At 60.3% G+C, this 16,707-nt stretch overlaps 2 protein-coding genes across 8 annotated transcripts; both read right to left on the minus strand.

Annotated features, from left to right (window-relative positions):
• Window positions 1–381: 381 nt before the first annotated feature.
• Window positions 382–7,232, minus strand: STMN4 (stathmin 4). 6 transcript variants are annotated; one of them, XM_030491051.1, is made up of 6 exons: window positions 7,125–7,232; window positions 4,436–4,494; window positions 3,935–4,030; window positions 3,084–3,289; window positions 2,631–2,822; window positions 382–2,127 (listed from the first exon to the last, which is right to left on the minus strand). In XM_030491051.1, the coding sequence occupies exons 1-6, from the start codon at window positions 7,229–7,231 to the stop codon at window positions 1,984–1,986; spliced, it is 804 nt and encodes a 267-aa protein (XP_030346911.1). In that variant the 5' UTR covers window position 7,232; the 3' UTR covers window positions 382–1,983. The 6 variants fall into 6 exon arrangements, with proteins under 6 accessions (XP_030346911.1, XP_030346910.1, XP_030346909.1 ...); XM_030491050.1 differs by having other exon boundaries at window positions 382–2,130; XM_030491049.1 differs by having other exon boundaries at window positions 3,084–3,292.
• Window positions 7,233–11,345: 4,113 nt separating this feature from the next.
• On the minus strand, window positions 11,346–16,356 carry TRIM35 (tripartite motif containing 35). Of its 2 annotated transcripts, none has more exons than XM_030490820.1 (7): window positions 16,236–16,356; window positions 14,879–15,326; window positions 13,814–13,909; window positions 13,156–13,386; window positions 12,976–12,998; window positions 12,418–12,539; window positions 11,346–12,083 (listed from the first exon to the last, which is right to left on the minus strand). In XM_030490820.1, exons 1-7 carry the CDS (start codon window positions 16,313–16,315, stop codon window positions 11,518–11,520), a joined length of 1,566 nt encoding a protein of 521 aa, XP_030346680.1. In that variant the 5' UTR covers window positions 16,316–16,356; the 3' UTR covers window positions 11,346–11,517. The 2 variants fall into 2 exon arrangements, with proteins under 2 accessions (XP_030346680.1, XP_030346681.1); XM_030490821.1 differs by lacking the exon at window positions 16,236–16,356 and adding an exon at window positions 15,639–15,899.
• Between the last annotated feature and the right edge of the window lie 351 nt (window positions 16,357–16,707).

Genomic DNA, 16,707 nt, shown 5'->3' on the forward strand with positions numbered 1-16,707 from the left:
CTCAGCTTAGAACTCGGCACGTGTCCAGCTACGTCCATGCTTCCTTGCCATGCCAGCTAGCTCCCAGCACATGGCTGCAATCTGGCTCCAGCTCCCTGCTCCAGGTCTGGGGTGGCAGAGCATCACCACTGTGTGCCCCAGGGGTGCATGGGCCCAAGATGCATGGCTGGGTGCCAGGGGCTGATAGTGCTGGAGGGCCAAAGGATGCACATACAGCTGGGGTTGTTTTGGCCATGGGGGTAAACCAGACCCATCCCCTTGATACAAGTGGTGCCTCCCAGCCTCATTTCTCCCAACCCTGCTCCCTTTCCCCTTCCCAGTGTAAGTGACACTGGAATGCCCCCCTCTAAAAAAAAAACCACACAGAAGACACTGCACAGATCATGAGAAAACAAAAGAAATGCCAAGGCAGTTTATTTACAACTTGTATACAAAAAAGGACAGCTCGTGCCACAGCTAGAACAGCCCCCCCCGTCTCCTTCACCCGCTGCCCTCTCCCGTGTTCCCCTCCCCGGGCTGGTCCCCCCTGGGGCTCCGGGGTCTGGGTGAGCATCTTGCGGCACAGGTAAAGAGACGCCATTCCCTCCAGACCTGAATCAGAGCTCGGGAAGCCTTATGTGGCCATAGCAGAGACCAAACCCTCCGCTAGCATCAGGGTTGGAGGCTGGTGAGGTGCCAGGGCACCGCGGCACTGGGACCACTGCCTGCTGCCTCTTTCCCTCTTGTTTTTCCTTGTCCCTTCCATTATGGTTTCCACAACCCTGCCCTGTTTTCCTCTCCCGCTCTCAGTCTCTCTTCAATAATTATCTGAGCTGCCACCTCTAGAAGCCAATGGCTTTCCAGCTGCTCTAAAGCAGAAAAGGGGATTTCATCTAAGAGTTCCCACAAAGATGATACCGAAAAAAAAAAAAAGCAGCTTTTTGGGAAGTCACGGGGCTTTTCCCTTGAAAAGGATCATCAGCATCTCCTACAGCAGATAAAGCCTTTGGAGCCAGTGAGCCTCACTCTCTGACCACCTCCAAGGCAGGGGATCTCTTCTCTCCCTTCCCCAAAATGGTTCTGTAAGGTCTATGGGCAAATAATGCCCGCTCTGGGCAAGAGACCCTGAGTCCAGGCGGGAAAAAGGGAGGGAGGGACACCAAAAGATGCCGCTGCCCATTGATGGGATGGGAGGGAGGAGAAGAACAAAGTCGGAGGGATGCCCGCCTGCCCGCCCTGCCTGCCCAGCACCAAATTAAAGTCACACACAACGCACATTTCCCCCCCTTTCCCTCCCCACCTGCTCCGTCCCCCTCCAGCTTTTCCCTGGGGGGGGTCACCTCCTCCGCTTCACCAGCTCTTGGCTGTCTCTCCGGACCTGGTTGATGGGCGGCACATGAGATCCACCAAGGAGGTGGGCATCCCGAAGCCGGCTCCCTCCCTCCCACCCTCCCTCCTTTCTGCTCCCTCCCTTCTGCTCCCTCCCCACCCACCCCAAAATGACTAGGATGGCTTCACTGGTCAACTCTTTACATTCACGAACAAAGAAAGCAGAGGAACGTCCACCCTTCCACCATCCGACCTTGTGCTGCGGCAGCCTCTGCCACCTCCCCGGAGCTGTCAGTTCAACCCTCGCCTCTTTACCTGGAGGCTTCTTCCTTGAGCTCCTTGTTTTTCCTCACTTCTTCCGCGTGTTTGTCCTGTGGGAGGGGGGTAGGAGGGAAGGAGGGGGGGGACACGCGTTAGCTGGATGGACTTCAAGGTCCCCACGGGCTGGCCAGCGGCTTCAGAGGGGTTCGAAGGCACGAGGGCGTTCGTGAGGTTCATCCCCCGAGGGACACCACCGGTGGGTCAACAGCGTCCTCTCCTCCCCTGGGGTGTTTTAAGGACTGTGGAGGCACTCAGGGACAGACTGTCCTCGCCCTCTAGCTAGGAGGTAGACGTCAACCAGACGGGATGGACCGGGAGCCCCAAGGAGATGGGGTTAGCTCGGATTGTCCTTCATTATCTCGTGCTCTCTGCCTCTGACCCAAGGCTAGCTGAGGCGTTTGGAGAAGGGCACTGGGCGAGCTCCTTGCAGAAGGGATGTTTTGGAGGGAGCTGGAGGTGGTGAGGGTGGGACCTTCCGTGCTGAGGTTGGGAACAGACCTGCTTCAGGGAGAGAGAAGAGGTCTGCACAAGCTGGCAGGGCGGAAGCATCTCCTAGCACGGCAGCACAGACCCCGCCAGCTCCACCAGGGAGCTGATGGATCCACGGCCTCTGAAGAAGGGACCAGGGGAAGATCTGTCACCCGGGAGGTGGAAAACTTGCAAGTGGAGGGTCACAGCCATCACGGTGGGACATGGGGAAAGCAAAAGCTTCACATGTCTGTGGACAAGGTAGGGGTCCCAGCTCTCCACCCGCCGACCACTTGTGGGCCTACGGACACATCAGGCTTGGTGGGTGCCCGGACAGGACCCCCGACCCCGAATGGGATGTTGCGCTTGGGTATTGCTGCATGGTGGGATGGGAAGAGGTGGCTCCCATTTTGGTGGTGTCCCCAGGGGACAAAGCCAGCCCAAGAGCCATGCAGGGTGCCCAGGTGTGCTGTGAAACCCTCCTGGACCGGTGCCCTAGCACATCCTCCCCTCCCTCCTCACCAGGCTCTCACCTTCTCTTGCAAGCGCTCCAGCATGGCTGCTAAATGGGCCTCACGGTTCTCCTTGTTGGACTCCATCTTCTGCGCCAGCTTCTCCTTGGCCATTTTGATGAAGTTGTTGTTCTCCTCAATGGCCTTCTGGATGACCTCTCTCTCATGCTCCCGCTTCTCCGCCAGATGCTTCAGCAGCTCAGCCTCTTGGTACTGCACAGGCAAAGGAGACACGATGGTCATGGGGACCATGGGTCCCTTCCCCTCCTGGCCAAAACCACCCTCTCCAAACTCAGTACCATCCCCAGAGGTAGGTGTACGCTGCGGAGTGCAAGCTTGCATGTCCCCATGGCATATCCCCATGGCATGTCCCCATGACACATCCCCATGGCATGTCCCCATGGCATGTCCCCACGGCATGTCCCCATGGCATGTCCCCATGCTGCACTGCCATGCATGAGCCACCAGACCTACCTTCCTCCTCTCCTCCGCCGCCTCCAGCTTCTTCTGGATCTCCTCCAGGGATGGGTCGCGCCGCCGGGGCAGGGAAGCATTGAACTCGGGGATGCCATCGAATGATGGGGGCTTCAGGATGACCTCGAAGGACTGCCCTGAGGTGCGCTTGTTGAGCTCAATGACTTCCATGTCGGAGATGACGCACCAGGTGAGGTCGACCGTGTCTGCTGGAGAGGGGCATGGGGTGACCACCAGCATGGACACATGCCACCCCGTTGGGCAAACCACCCCGGGGTCCTCCACCTGCAGCCCCACCAATGGGCCACCACCTTCACCCAAATCCCCATACCCTATTGCACCCCATTGTCGTGGGTTGGGGTATGTACTCCAAGGCACCCATCAATGAGGCTGGGCAAGATGAGGGGCTGGGCATCCCGCTGAGGGAGAGGGGAGCAAGCAAGGCAGGGTTCACCCCTGCTCCAGTGAATGGGAACAAGACCGTGAAGCCCCTTTCTGGCTGCAGATCCACCCCCCTAGCCAGCCAGGATGAGCATCCCAAGGCTGGGCATCCCCCTCCATCACCGCTGTCGCCTCTGGACCCGCTGACATGAATCAGCCTGAATCACCCGGCACCGTCTGCCTAAAAATACCGAGCCCACGCCTGGCGCTTCGTGCCGTGGAGCCGTGGTGGAGCGGGGCTGCCCGAGCCCCCATCCAACCCAGCCCCCTGCTTCCAGACAGTGCCAGCAAACTGTGGAGCCACCACTCTCGGTTTGAAGGTGACCACGCTCATGCCAAGGGGTTCCTGCAGTCCCCTGCATCCCTCCCTTCATGCACCCCTCCAGCATGGGTTGGCAGCAGGGTCCTACCTTCATATGTGTATGCTGGCTTGCTCAGGGGGTCTGAGAGGAAACAGGAGCAAAAGAGGGAGACGAGAGGCAGCTCCTTCATCTTCTCTTTATAAGCTGGGAAGACACAGTGGGATTTGGGTCAGAGGGGTGGGAGGCCCCATGTGCCAGGGGAGGGCTGGGATGGGGATAGTGGTTTGCCCAGATATTGCAAGCAGGTTTGGGGAAGTAAGGTGCGCAAAGGGCAAACTGAGGCACGCAGAGGTGGGGCTGTTTTATTGATGGCCACATGGGGTTTGTCTGTCCTGGTGTGTTAACCACACACATGACGTCTTGCCTGTCACCACTGAGATGCTGTGAGCATCCCAGAGCAGGGGTTAGCATGGGGCACAGCCACCCCCACGGTGGTTTGGATGCAGTCCTGCTCAAACTAGGGGTGCCCCAGCATGGGGTAGGTGCCAGGGTTGGATACACAGGGCCAGGAAAGTGAAGCTGTCCCCTGTCCCCATGATGGTTCCGTACCAGCCAGAGTCATGGCGTGAAGATCCTTGGGCGTCTGCAGCAAAGAGCGTTTCTGGGGCCTGGGGAAGGAAGAGCAGGGATCAGTGCTGGGTGTCCAGGGACTGGAGGCATTGCCGTGGGACAGCTGCCCATGCACAGCCTCCCACCCTGCACAGCGGGGTGGGCACACACTGGTGTGATGGGTACCCACTGGTGTGGTGTGAGGGACACACTGGGAGGGCACACGGACGTGGTGCGGTGTGATGAGTACGTGCTGTTGGGATGCTGGGGTGCTGGGATGGTGTGATGTGATGGACACGCACTGGCCCGATGGGATAAACACACACCGGCGGTGCGATGGGCGCACACTGGGATGGTGGCAGCAGCCGGTGGGGAAGGAGCCTGCACAGCCCACACGTGTACACGCATGTGCCGGGAGCAGCACGAACACACATGCGCACATACACGCACCCCAGACAAGTGTGACCCCTCTGCACAGCCTCTGCTGTGACCCAAGCCCACCCCTGCTGCCCCCCCCAATTCATGTCTAGAGAGCCCCAGCCCTCAGCTCAGCCCCTGCCAGACCACATACAGAAGGACCATCTCCCACATCCCGCTCTCCAGGGGTCTCCATGGCTGTGGGTGAGGTGTGGGGGCACCCCCAGGACCCCCCATCCATCCCTTGGGGTGAGTGCAAGACCTGGCATGGGGCGGCAACACCCAGAGATTCATTAAAACCTGGATAAACAGGGGCCATCCCCCTTTCCCAAGGTTTCCGAGGGACACAATGGGGTGCCGGTGGCAACAGAGGGTTTTCCCAGTGGAAATGCCATTCCCAGCTGTGCTAAGTGGGGGCTGAATTTGGTTTATGGAATTATTCATGGCTTTTGTTTCTAAGGGGAAGAAAAAATCCCTTCTTTAAAATAGGGTCTTAAATCCTTGAAGCCCCCCAGAGAAGGGGCAACATCCCCCATGGGCATCCCAGGGCTGTCCCACAATCACAGCTTGACCTGGGGGGTCCCGAGAAATCCCAGCCCCTCATCCCCCATCCTGCTGGGATCTGACACTGGGATCGCACAAATAACCTGCCCGCAGCTTCCAGGGGTTGCTGGGGAGGAAAAACAGGGACAAAATGTGGGGACACTCTGTGGGGACACCTTTCCTGGAGATGCCCCCCTCTTCTCAGTGACCCCCAGAGCCAGGGCTGGTTGGGTTTGGGGGTACCCAGGGCTTTCCTCCTCGCCTGGCTGAAGGGTTTTGCCCAGGGCAGCTCTTGCCAAGCACAGTGCCGAGGCAGGGTGGGGATGCTCTAATGGCTCGTGTGCCAACACGAGGATGTGCCTGTCTGGAAAAAGCGTTTGCCTTGCTTGTGCCTCCCTATTCCTTGTACGACCACATCACATTCTCATTTTCCCTGGGATCTGAAGGCATTTTGTGCTACAAAAAGCCGCCCTCCGAGACCTCACATGGCGTTCATGCCCTGGCTGAGGGATAAAATGAAGACACCACCCATCAGACCCAAAATGGGGAAGAGGATGGGGTCTATCACCAGGGATGCTGCCAGCAGCCCCATTCCTCCTTGCTGTATGAAGATGCTGTTCAAGGCATTTGGAGAGGAAACACCCTCCGTGCTGAGCTCCCATCCGCCTCTGCTTCCCTAGTGCCCCCAACCCGCATGGCCAGCCATGGGGAGTGGGGTGTGGTTGGGGACCTGCTGGTGCTGTCACCCCCGGGCTGAAACCTCGCTCATACCCCAGCATGGAGAGGTTGTGGGAACAATCCTGCTCCCAGCGAGGTGCACTGGGAATCAGTGGGAATGATCCTGCTTCTGGAGAGCACGTGGCAGGGAGGGGGCCCGATGCCACCCCAAAGAACTGCCACTGGGTTTCACGCCCTGATTGACACTGTAGATCCTCTGAGCTGGTGGGGACCCCCCATCTCCCATCCCCTTCCCTCTGAGAAGCACCCAGCAGCAGAGGGAGAGGATGGAGGAATGGAGGGGGTTCCCCACTGCCTCCCTCGAAGCAATGGATGCTTCACCGCACCTTTCCAAGGGAGAGGCAGGATGGCAGCTGCCTCCTCCCTCCCTTCCCCTCACTTTTCCTCTCTCCCTGGAATAAATCTTCCAGCGCCTGCTAAGAGCAGGTCACCTCCACCAGCATCCTGCCACGATCAATAATTCAGACCGGCCCTGCCCTCCGGGGGGGCTCCCGCACCCGCATTTCAGATGGGGGTGCTCCGGGCGGGGTGACGCCCCCCGCCTCGGGGTCCCGGGGATAGTGGGGTACGGCTCCTCCCGGGCTGCTGGGGCAGAGGATGCTGAGCCCCATCCCTGTATCCCCGCACCATGGGCGTGGGCTGCCACGCGTGGCAGGGCAGGATGAAGCCCATGGAGGGCGAGAGGTAGAAGGGGATGCGAGGGGGTCTCCGGTAGCCCAGGCTCGGCTGTCGAGGGCGGGGGACACCCACCAGCCCCCCGGGGGAAGCGGTGCCTGCTCAGGTCGGGGTGAGTACACCCCAAAAGGGATGTACTGGGGGATGCTGGAGGCATGGGGACAAAGAGGGGTGCCGCTGGCAGCGAGCGACATCCAGGTACTCCCCTGGAAAAATCCCCTTCCTCCTCAACCCCTCCCCAAAAACTTTTCGCCTTCCAAATCACACATACGCCCCCCCCCCCATGAAGCAAAGGGGTCCCCCCCATCGCACTCACCGCTCGGCCGGCGCTGGGGCTGCTCCTCCGCGCTCTCCGGGCTCCTTTAACGCGGGCGCGGGGGGTCTGCACGGAGCATCCCAGCCGGGGGGCCCGGGGCCCCCCATGACATCACCCCCCCGCCCCCATGACATCACCTCCCCGGCCCGCCATTGGCGCAGCCGCGCCGCCGCCGCTGATTGGCCCGCGGGCTCTACGAACCGGGTACCAGCCCGGTGACATCACACCCAGCTGCTATTTTCGGGATGGGCCTGGGAATAATAATGGAAAACATATTAAAAAGGGGGGAAGAAAAGGATAAAAGGGAAAAGGGGTGTGTGGGGGAGATGGATTTAGACCCGAAAAAGAGGGTTTGGGGGAGGTTTTTGGGGGGTTGATGGGTTGAAAGGAGTATGGGCACGATGGAATGCGAGGTTTGGTGCTCTGCTAGAGCAGGACAAAGCTGGAGAGTGGGAAAGTGACAAAGAAGGGGACATGGAGGGTTTAATGGGCCCTAATGGCATCCGCCACCTCACACCCATGGGGTGTCGTCTCCATGGCGGGGAGCAGCAGGGTGCCCCTCCATCCGCCTAGGGCCAGGATGTGGCGTGACCCATTCCCAGCCCCAATGGCACGGGAGGACTCGTTGTCCTCCTCCTACAAACTGGGTAATGGGAGCTCGGATAGGCCGAGTCCCAAATCCTGAAGCTATTTCAGTGCGATGCTGTTGCGGATGCTGGGGCGAGAGGGGGTCCCCGGGGAGCCCCAGCAGAGGTCAGATACCTCTTTAGGGCTGTGCCCTTCCCCTAAACTGACTCTCCTTCCCCCAGATCTGCTTCACCCTGGCCTATTTATCACCGACGGCTGTGTCTGACGGTGATCACAGGCCTGGCACCTCCAGGGAACCATGTGGGTATATTTAGGCACCGGTCTCCTCTGTTATGCAATGAGGATCAGGGCAATGTGGGGAGGTGGTTCCCCCTGGAAAACAAATGTAGGGTGGCTTTGCAAAGCCCACATCTGCAGGACATGAGGAAGGACAGGGTGACCCAGCTGGAAATGAGGGTGACATCATATGTGTGACACCACAGCTAGGCCTTAGGTTATCCATAACATCCTGCATAAACTCAACATGGACAACATGTCGCTTCCCTCCAACAGGCTCCTCTCTGCCCAGGTGATGAGGGAGCTCTGCACCAGAGCCCCCCGGCTCGGCAGAACTCAGGTGCCCATGTAGGTGTGGGTGCCATGGATGGGATGCCTGTGGGACATGCGAGGAGCTGCAGCCCTGAGACAGACAAGCCAAGGGGAGGAAAGAGTCAAGAGGTAGCAGCCAACTGGGGGACAAACAGGCATTGTGGGGACCCAGGTGGCTGCAGGATGGTCCCTGCCATGGCTAGCACCGGGGTGTGTGGCTCCCCACCCGTGGGGGGGCCACTGGAGATGCCGGAACTCTGGGGGGTCCCATCTGAAGGTGTCTCCTTGTCCCCTGGTTCCACAAGACAAGCATGTGCAGGGGTGGAACTTGGCTTCCAGGGCTGTCACCCTCCCCCCTGCCAACCATCCTGCTGCCCCAGGGAACTGCTTTTTCCCGGCAGCGTGTGCGGGTGTCGGTGAGACAAGGCACAGAAAAAGGAGATTTGGGGCTACCCAGGGCAGTGGGGACTGTGGGCTGACATGGGCCACCTCTTTCCCATCCAAGCCTTCCCTGGGTTTGGGACCATCTCCAGGATAGGAGCTGGCAGGAGGAGAGGCTGGCCATGGAGCCAGGCTGGTTTGGGGCAAGAAAGAGCCCTGGCAGCAAGAGGAGGCCCCAGGGGAAGCATGGGGTAGAAGGTTTGTTTATTCCCACGGCTGCAGCCTTCTGACTTAGGGAAACTTGCTCGGCATCCCAGTGCCAGCATGGGTGGAGCGGGTAGGAGAGAGGGAAAAACAGGCTGAGGCTGTGCTCCATCTGGATGGCCATGCAGGAAGGTCCAGGTGTGCTGGGATGATGCCCCTCTGCCCAGAGCAGGCATCCCAGGGAGACCCTGAGGATGGGGCGAGTGTATTCAGGGTTTTCCCCCGTCCTCTCCCATCCTTCAGCTGTGCTCAGGGGGTTGCAGGGCTGGAGGTGGGCTCTGCACCCCCCTCCCTCCATTCCTCTCCCAGGACATCTCCAACCTCCACCCCTCCAAGGTTCAGTATCCGCAGATCCTCCAGCGAGAAGACCCACAGGTTTGGGCTTCCCTTATCCCAGGCGATTCGTGGTCCTGGGAAGACGTGGAGCACCCCGGTCACCACAGGCTCAGCCCCATCCACCTCCCCCAGCACTCAGCACCCGGCACAGGATCCGTCCCCAGGATCCCACATCCAGGGCTGGGCCATCCCGGGAATCCTCCTTTTGGGGGGTCCCCCCCATTTTTGCTCCCCACCCCTCCGGGATGCACCAGCCCCAGCGCTGGGTACCCGCGGCGAGGGAGGGCGGGCGGAGGGGGGGGGGGGGGAGGGCGGGAAAAAGGTGCTGTTCTCCCTCGGATTGGTCAGAAATGACATCATCGCGGGGCTGTGAGCCAATGGGAGAGCTGCCTGTCTCTCCGAAATATCATCCGGTCCTAAAAACGCTGGGAGGGGAGATCAGTACAGCCTGATGAGGGGGGTCTATACAACAACTCCAGCTCTCCGCTGCTTAGATTCACTCCCCCTTCCTCACCCGCATACCAGGGAGCCCCATGTGCACCCGCGAACCCACCCTGCTTGTAGGGGAAGGATGGATGGGGATGGGATGGATGGGGATGGGCATGGGGATGGGGATCGGGATGGGGATCCTGGGCAGCCGGAGGGCTCCCACCCTCAGCATGAGCAGCCAAAAATGAGGCTAAACCAACAAAAATCATTATAATCATAATAAATGAAATCGGGTGTGCCAGCAAATGCTCAGTCCCACGGAGGCATCACCCATTTCTCTGCCTCTGTGGGATAAAATCAAGCCCAGGGGAAGATGCAGGTACCATTTATTACACTACAACTGCAGAGTCTTTAGGAGCCAACCAGTTCATTCATTCATATCGGTTCCTGCAAACCAATTTTTCACCAAATGATTCGGAAAAAATCAAAATGCTTCCGTTTCGCTGCCTGAAGCGATGCCTCATTTCACCTTTTATTGCTGTTTTCACTCTGGGCACCTGCTCTGGCACTTGCAGCCACAGGAGGGAAATGTTCCCTTCGGGCCTGACAAAGAGAAATGCCTCCTCCTGCTCCAGCCCCATCAGCCCAGAGAGCTCCATCGGCTTTTGCTGTTCCCAAATAACACCTTTCTTGTGCCTAAACTGGCTGCGGGATGCCCAAATTTCCAGAGGCTACCAGTTTGTCGGGGTGCGATGAGCAGCACTGGGGCATGGAGAAGGGCAGGAGACAGGATGCCTGTGCTCAGTTTCCTCCTTTCCCAGTATCCAAGGATGTTCAGTTGGAAACAGATAACATCGGCTGAGGTAAGGAAGGCGGAGGAGCCCCTGGGTGGCCCCCACACCGCACGCCTCTGACTCTCCCTGTTGTTTTTCCACCCCCAGCTCTTGTTCCTAAGGAGCATCCTATGCAAATGGTGAGAAACCATGGAAACCACCCATTAATATCAGCATCCTGCCAGTGAGGTCCTGGCGCCAGGCAGCGAGGGCAGCTCGGCCCACCGGGCACCCTCCCTTTCCCCAAGGCACCATCTTCAAACCCCAAGGGCTCACCAGGCTGGAGGAAAAAGCCTTTTGGGCACAATTAATATCAGGCCATACCCAGCAGGGGGTTACAGAGGCTGTTTTATGTCTCTCCCCATCCCACGTCTGAGCCTCCTCCACCTCCAAACCCCAACTGTGCAGTTGCAGGCTCTGGGAGCTGGGGAGTTATGGAAAAGCCTCTCAAGGGGTGTAAAGTCATGGAGAGAAGGGTTGGAGGGGAAGGATTGTTCCTCCTAAGGATATAGAGGTGAAACACAAGCTTCTGCCCAAGTCTAGCCAAGCTGTATGGGATTTCCCCCTCCCCACAGTGCTGGGGCAAGGGCCATTGTCCCCTGCTTTACCCACAGCAAGGAGACATGGAGCCCTGCATGCTGCAGCACTTGTATGACCTTCAGGAGACCCCCAGATGGTTTAATTTCCTATTTACAGCCCCCTGGGAGGGAGATAGATACCTTCTCCCTAAGCCTTCCCAGCTTTGGTCCAGGAGGGAGAGGGGCAGAAAAGGAACAAAAGTGATTTGGACACAGAGAGATGCAAAAGAAGAGCAAAATCTTTATTAATGAGAAAAAAAATAAAGAAGAGACAGTACATCCATACATTCTTTTTTCCCTGTTCTGTTTTTTTTTCTTTTTCCTGAGGAAAGCTAAAAAAGCACCAAGAGAACCCCAAATACAGGTAGAGGCAGTGGTGGCAGGAGATGGTGGCCACTAGATGGACACATCCTCATGGACGCGGACCCGGAGGGGGCAGATGCGGAGCGCATTGGGCATCGTGCCCACCGGTCTACCCCCAATGTAGAAGTAGGGGAAGACGGTGCCACCGAACTTCTCATGGAAGGTGTAGATGTGGGTCTTGTGGTCGGCGTCATAGAAGGAGAGCTCCCCCTCGTCGCAGTCCAGCTCCACGCGGATCCGTCTCACGTTGCCCAGCGCCGTCTCTGACCGCGCCATGTTGGAGGCTCGGCACAGCTCGCTGTCCTTCCCAGACAGGCAGTAGATGTACCAGAAGCCGGAGCGAGCATCGTGGTGGAAGGTCCAGTGGTTGCCACTGCGCAGCCGGGCCACCCCCACTCGCCAGTTCTTGATGGTGCCCAGGTCCACCTCCCATGTGTGGAAGCCGGTGGAGAAGCCGCAGGAGCCCAGGATGCAGGGGGCTGAGGTGAAGCGCTCGGGGTTCTCCACCAGCAGCTTGTAGCCCCCGTTGGTGACGCTGGTGAGGTCCTCGGATACGGAGAGCCAGCCCGCCGCGGAGTTGGGGTTGAAGCTAAAGGGAACTGTGGTGGGGACGTGTGTTAGGAGCTCAGCTTGCTGCAGTGATGAGCTTATGGGGGGGACCACAACCCTGAAAGCACCCATCCACCCATCCATCCACCCACCCATCCCTAACCCAGCTCACCACAGAGAAATGCACCTTCCAGGGCTTCTCTTTTGGGGTGCAAGTGCCCCAGAGCGCCCTTTATGCTCTCCAACCCCCTTCCCCAGGCCCACCAGCAATGGCCATGGCTGCTCCATGCTCCTCTCCAGCACCCACCGCCCCTTGGGCTGCCCCATACAAAGGCTGCTTTAGTCCTGGGATGACCACCCTTTGGAGGGGACGCAGCAGCTCACCTACGGTGATGATGTCCAGCATCTTCTTCCACACATTGTACTGCAGCGAGCCCAGGTACTTGGCGACATCGAGAAGCATCCCTGACTGCACAGGCTCCGGCTCTTCAGCTGTGCAGGCAATCCTAGAGCAGGGGCAGAGGATGGACATGGGTCAGGGATGGAGGAAGGGGCTGGGCTGGGTCTCCTGGTATCCCGCATTTTAGCCGGAGCTTCCCCACCAGCACCCCACATCTCCCAAACCTTGCTCTCACTGCAGGAGGGTCCCAACACCAAATCGCCCCAACATCAGGGTTCTAATGCTTCCCCCAAGACCCGTAATGCTTTGTTTCTGCACACATGTCCCCCATCCTCCTAGAGGCACCCAGGGGTGCTGCCTGGCCTTGGGGACCCCCAGCACCTTCTTGTGCTGGAGCACCCATACCTGAGGCGTACACATGGCTACAGGGACTCGCCTGGGGCAGAAACCTTGCAGAGACCCCCAAGGAGGGGATATGGGGGCTCAACCACCCAACCACCCTGTGTCACCGGGCAGGGGACACAGCAAGGACCAGGACTTACCTGCGCTTGCGGTTCTTGTGGGTCTGAAAGAGAAGGAGACACCAGGCATCAGACCCTGACTTGTAAGGTCTCACAGGGGCTTGCGCACACCCAAAGGATCACCCAAAGGGTCACCCAGTGCCCTGCTCACACCCCGGCAGAGGTGCCATGGCGTGGGGCAGCACCCCAGCAGGACTTTACCATGAGGAAGGTGTAGTCATCCTCCTTGAGGTCCACCTGGAGCTGGCGGGCTTCGTTGAGCAGGGCCCGGCTCTCGTCCGCCAGCTTCTTCATCTTGCCCTCGAGGATGCTGTGCTTGCGCTGCGCCTCCTCCTGCAGCTGGGCCAGCAGCGCCTTCTCCTCGCCCCGCAGGAACTCGTGCAGCTTCTCAAACTCCTTCCTGATCTGCTCCTCCAGCCGTACTGCTTCCAACTGCCCCATATGGGGATGTCAGCACCTCCCCCGGGAGCCCCCCGCCCCCCTGGGCTCACACCAGCCTCCCCATAAACACTCCTCCGGAGTCCTCTGACCAGCTCCAGCGCTCAGGGACTTGCTGGGCTCCAACTGGGACCGCGCTGCCCTCCCAAAATCCCCAAATCCAAATCCCTGCAGACACAGCAGGCACAGCCCCATCACCCTGCTCCTCAAGTCCCCATCCAAGTCCTTCCTCCCCCATCATCACCTTCCTCACTCAGGGATGGAGCATCCCAGGATAGGTGCAGCATTCCATACCAGAGCCACCTGCCCTCCTGCCCAGGGTGTGTGCATGCATGTGTGTGCATTTGCACATGTATGCATGTGCTTGCACACACGTGCCTGGATCAGGCCCCCTGCCTCCCTGCTCACAGTGACCACGCACCTGGTTGTGTTTGGAGATGGACTCGTAGGAGCGATGCACAGCCCCGAAATCCTTCGCCTTATCCCGCAGGGAAGTCTCCATGTTCTTCAGCTTGGCCTGCAGGAAGGAGACACATTCAGGACCCTCACAAGCCTACACCCAGAGTTTCCAGTGCAGAAAGACAAGAGCCCCAAGCCCAGCAGGAAGAGGTTAAGCAGGATCCTTGCTCCACCCACGCTTTCCCCTCCTGCGGCTGGGGTCAGCTCTGCACAGGGCCATGCAAACACATCCGTGGTGTGAGGCAGAGAAGCTTTGCTCTATGACAAATCCTACCCCCTGTTTTTAAGCCCTTCTACTGAGGCACTATCAAGTCCCTGCCTGCCTCGGTGCTGCAGGCAGCCCGCCAAGCCTTGTGAAGCAGCAGCCCCACGTCTGCCCCGCCACATTTGAAATCTGGCTTGTCCCTGTGGGCTGAGTCAGGGCAGCAGCGGCTGCTTTCCCACCCAGGAAACACGGTGGATCCTGGCATGATGCCCGGCTGCTGGCCGGAGCCCATCTTCTTCTCCTCCTCCTCCTCCCCCCCATGCAGCCATAGCCCGTCCTGCCCCGCAGGGCTCGGAGTTGCCTCCCCATCCCACATCCCTCCCTGGCTGGGGGAATTGTGCAACCCCCATCCCAAACATGCTCCTAACCCCGAGGCACTGCTGCAACAACCAGCTGCTGCAACAACTAGCGTGGCCGGATCCAGCCCAGCCCAGTAGAGAAAAGGCAGGGACCTGGCTGCTCTCCAACCCCCTGGAGCATCACCCCGCTCCCTTTTCCCGTGGGGCAAAAGCACTGTCGGGATGACATTGGGTAATTAGTGGGCAGGGAGCGCATTGGGGGCACTCCCATGGGACACACTCTTGCAGCGTGGCAGCTCTGTGTCTCATCCCAGCACACTGACGGTTACAATCACACTTTGGCACGAGTTAAAGCCATGTGCTGGCAAGTTGGTGCCCTGGTGTGTGCAGGCTGGAGCCCTCCAGATGCTCGGGTGCCTCTCCTCACCATCCATCCCCCCTCTATTCCTAGAGCATTCCTCACCCTGAAATCCTCCGCCACCTCCTGCACCGGCCGCATCTTGTGCCCTTCGTGCTGCTTGGAGCTCTGGCAGACAAAGCACGCCAGCTCCTTATCATCCAGGCAGAAGAGTTTGGCTTCTTCATGATGCAGGGGACAGAGGGCGGCCGCCCGGCCCTGCCGCTGCCCTTCATCCTTGAGGATCATCTCCACCAGGTTGTTGAGCGTGTGGTTGATGCGCAGGTCGTCGAAGGAGGAGGGCTCCTTGCAGACGGGACAGACGTGGCGCTGGTGCTCCCAGGAACGGCTCACGCAGCCCTTGCAGAAGTTGTGGCCGCAGCAAAGTGTCACGGCTTCCTGGAAAGGCTCATAGCAGATAGGGCACAGCAGTTCCTCCTTGAAGATGTCCGTGGAAGACAAGGGCAAGGCCTCCGAGTTGCTGCCACCGTCGCTGGCTTCTTTCTCCATGGCGCTGAGGAGAGAGGGGATAGAGGGAGGTTGGAGCGGGGCTTTCCGGGATTCCCGGCTGGAAAAACAGCCCCGTTCCTGATGCAATCGGTTTCCTGCCGGTGACTCACCCGCTCCCGCCCCGGCCAGCGCTCGCCTGACTGACACCGCCCAGGGCGCGCTCCACAGCGCGCCGGGACGCGGGGAACCGGCCGGACCCTGCGCGGGGCGGCCCCGGCGCCCGGACCCACAGCTCAGGGCTCCCTCTATCCCAGGGCCCGGACCCCCACCCCCGGGGCAGTCCCGGTGCCCAGACCAGGATCCCTATGGCCAGTACCTGCGCCCGGACCCAGGCAGCCATCTCCGGGGCAGCCCCGGTGCCCCAACCTCGGTGCCGCTGCAGTGCCCCGCAGCCGGTACGCCCTCCCGGATCCTTCACCCCCAACTTCGGTGCTGCTCGGTCCCTGACCGGCACCTCCACCTCCGGGGCTGTTTCGGACCCGCGCCTTCAGTGCTTTCCTCCGGGGTCCGGACCCAGGCCTCCGGCGCTGCTCCGGTGCCCTGACCGGGACCCCCAAGCCCGGGACAGCCGCGGTGCCTAGATCCCGGCTCCCACCCCCGGTGCTCTCCCTCGGGGCCCGGATCCCCAAGCCCGGGACAGCCCCGGTGCCTAGACCCGGATCCCTACGCCTGGTACCTTCCCCCGGTGCCCAGATCCAGGCCGCCATTCCCGGGGCAGCCCCGGAACCCCAACGTCGGTGCTGCTCCGGTGCCCTGCCCGGGACCGCCAGCTCCGGGGCTGCCCCAGTGCCCAGACTCCAGCCCAGTGGGCAGCCCCGGTGCCCGGACCCCGGCGCTCCCCGGTGCACGCGAAGTGCCCAGCGCCGTGCTCCCGGGTCCCAAGGAGGATGGGGTGGGGTAAGGGGGTTCCTACCTTGCCGAGGGCGAGTAGCAGCGCCTGCAGCGGTCCCTTCGCTGCAGGCGGCGAGGGTTCCGAGCGGACGTCTGCAGCATCCCGGTGCCGGGGCTCGTTCAGTGCTGGCAGCGGCGGCCGTGGGGCGGAGCGCACGGAGCGGGGCGGGGCGGAGCGGGGGCCGGGCCGCAGGCGCCGGGGAGGGCTCACCCGGCCGGGCCCCCCCGGACATCAGCCCTCCTGGTGCTGCAGGGGGCATCTTCACCGGTTCGGGACACCCCCCCGGGACAAGCACGGAGAGGGGGGATTAGGGCTCTCCTGATCCCCTTCCGCGGGTAGGACTGGGACCACTGGCACCCACTCACTCACCTTCCTCTGCAACTACAGGAGCTGGAGGCTGCTCTGTCCCTTGTCGGGAATGGGGTTCCTGAACACCGAATCCTAAAATCACAGACTGGTTTGGGTTGGAAGGGACCTGAAAGCTCATCCAGTT

This window comes from Strigops habroptila, chromosome 6, assembly GCF_004027225.2.
Source record: "Strigops habroptila isolate Jane chromosome 6, bStrHab1.2.pri, whole genome shotgun sequence".
Taxonomy (NCBI): domain Eukaryota; kingdom Metazoa; phylum Chordata; class Aves; order Psittaciformes; family Psittacidae; genus Strigops; species Strigops habroptila.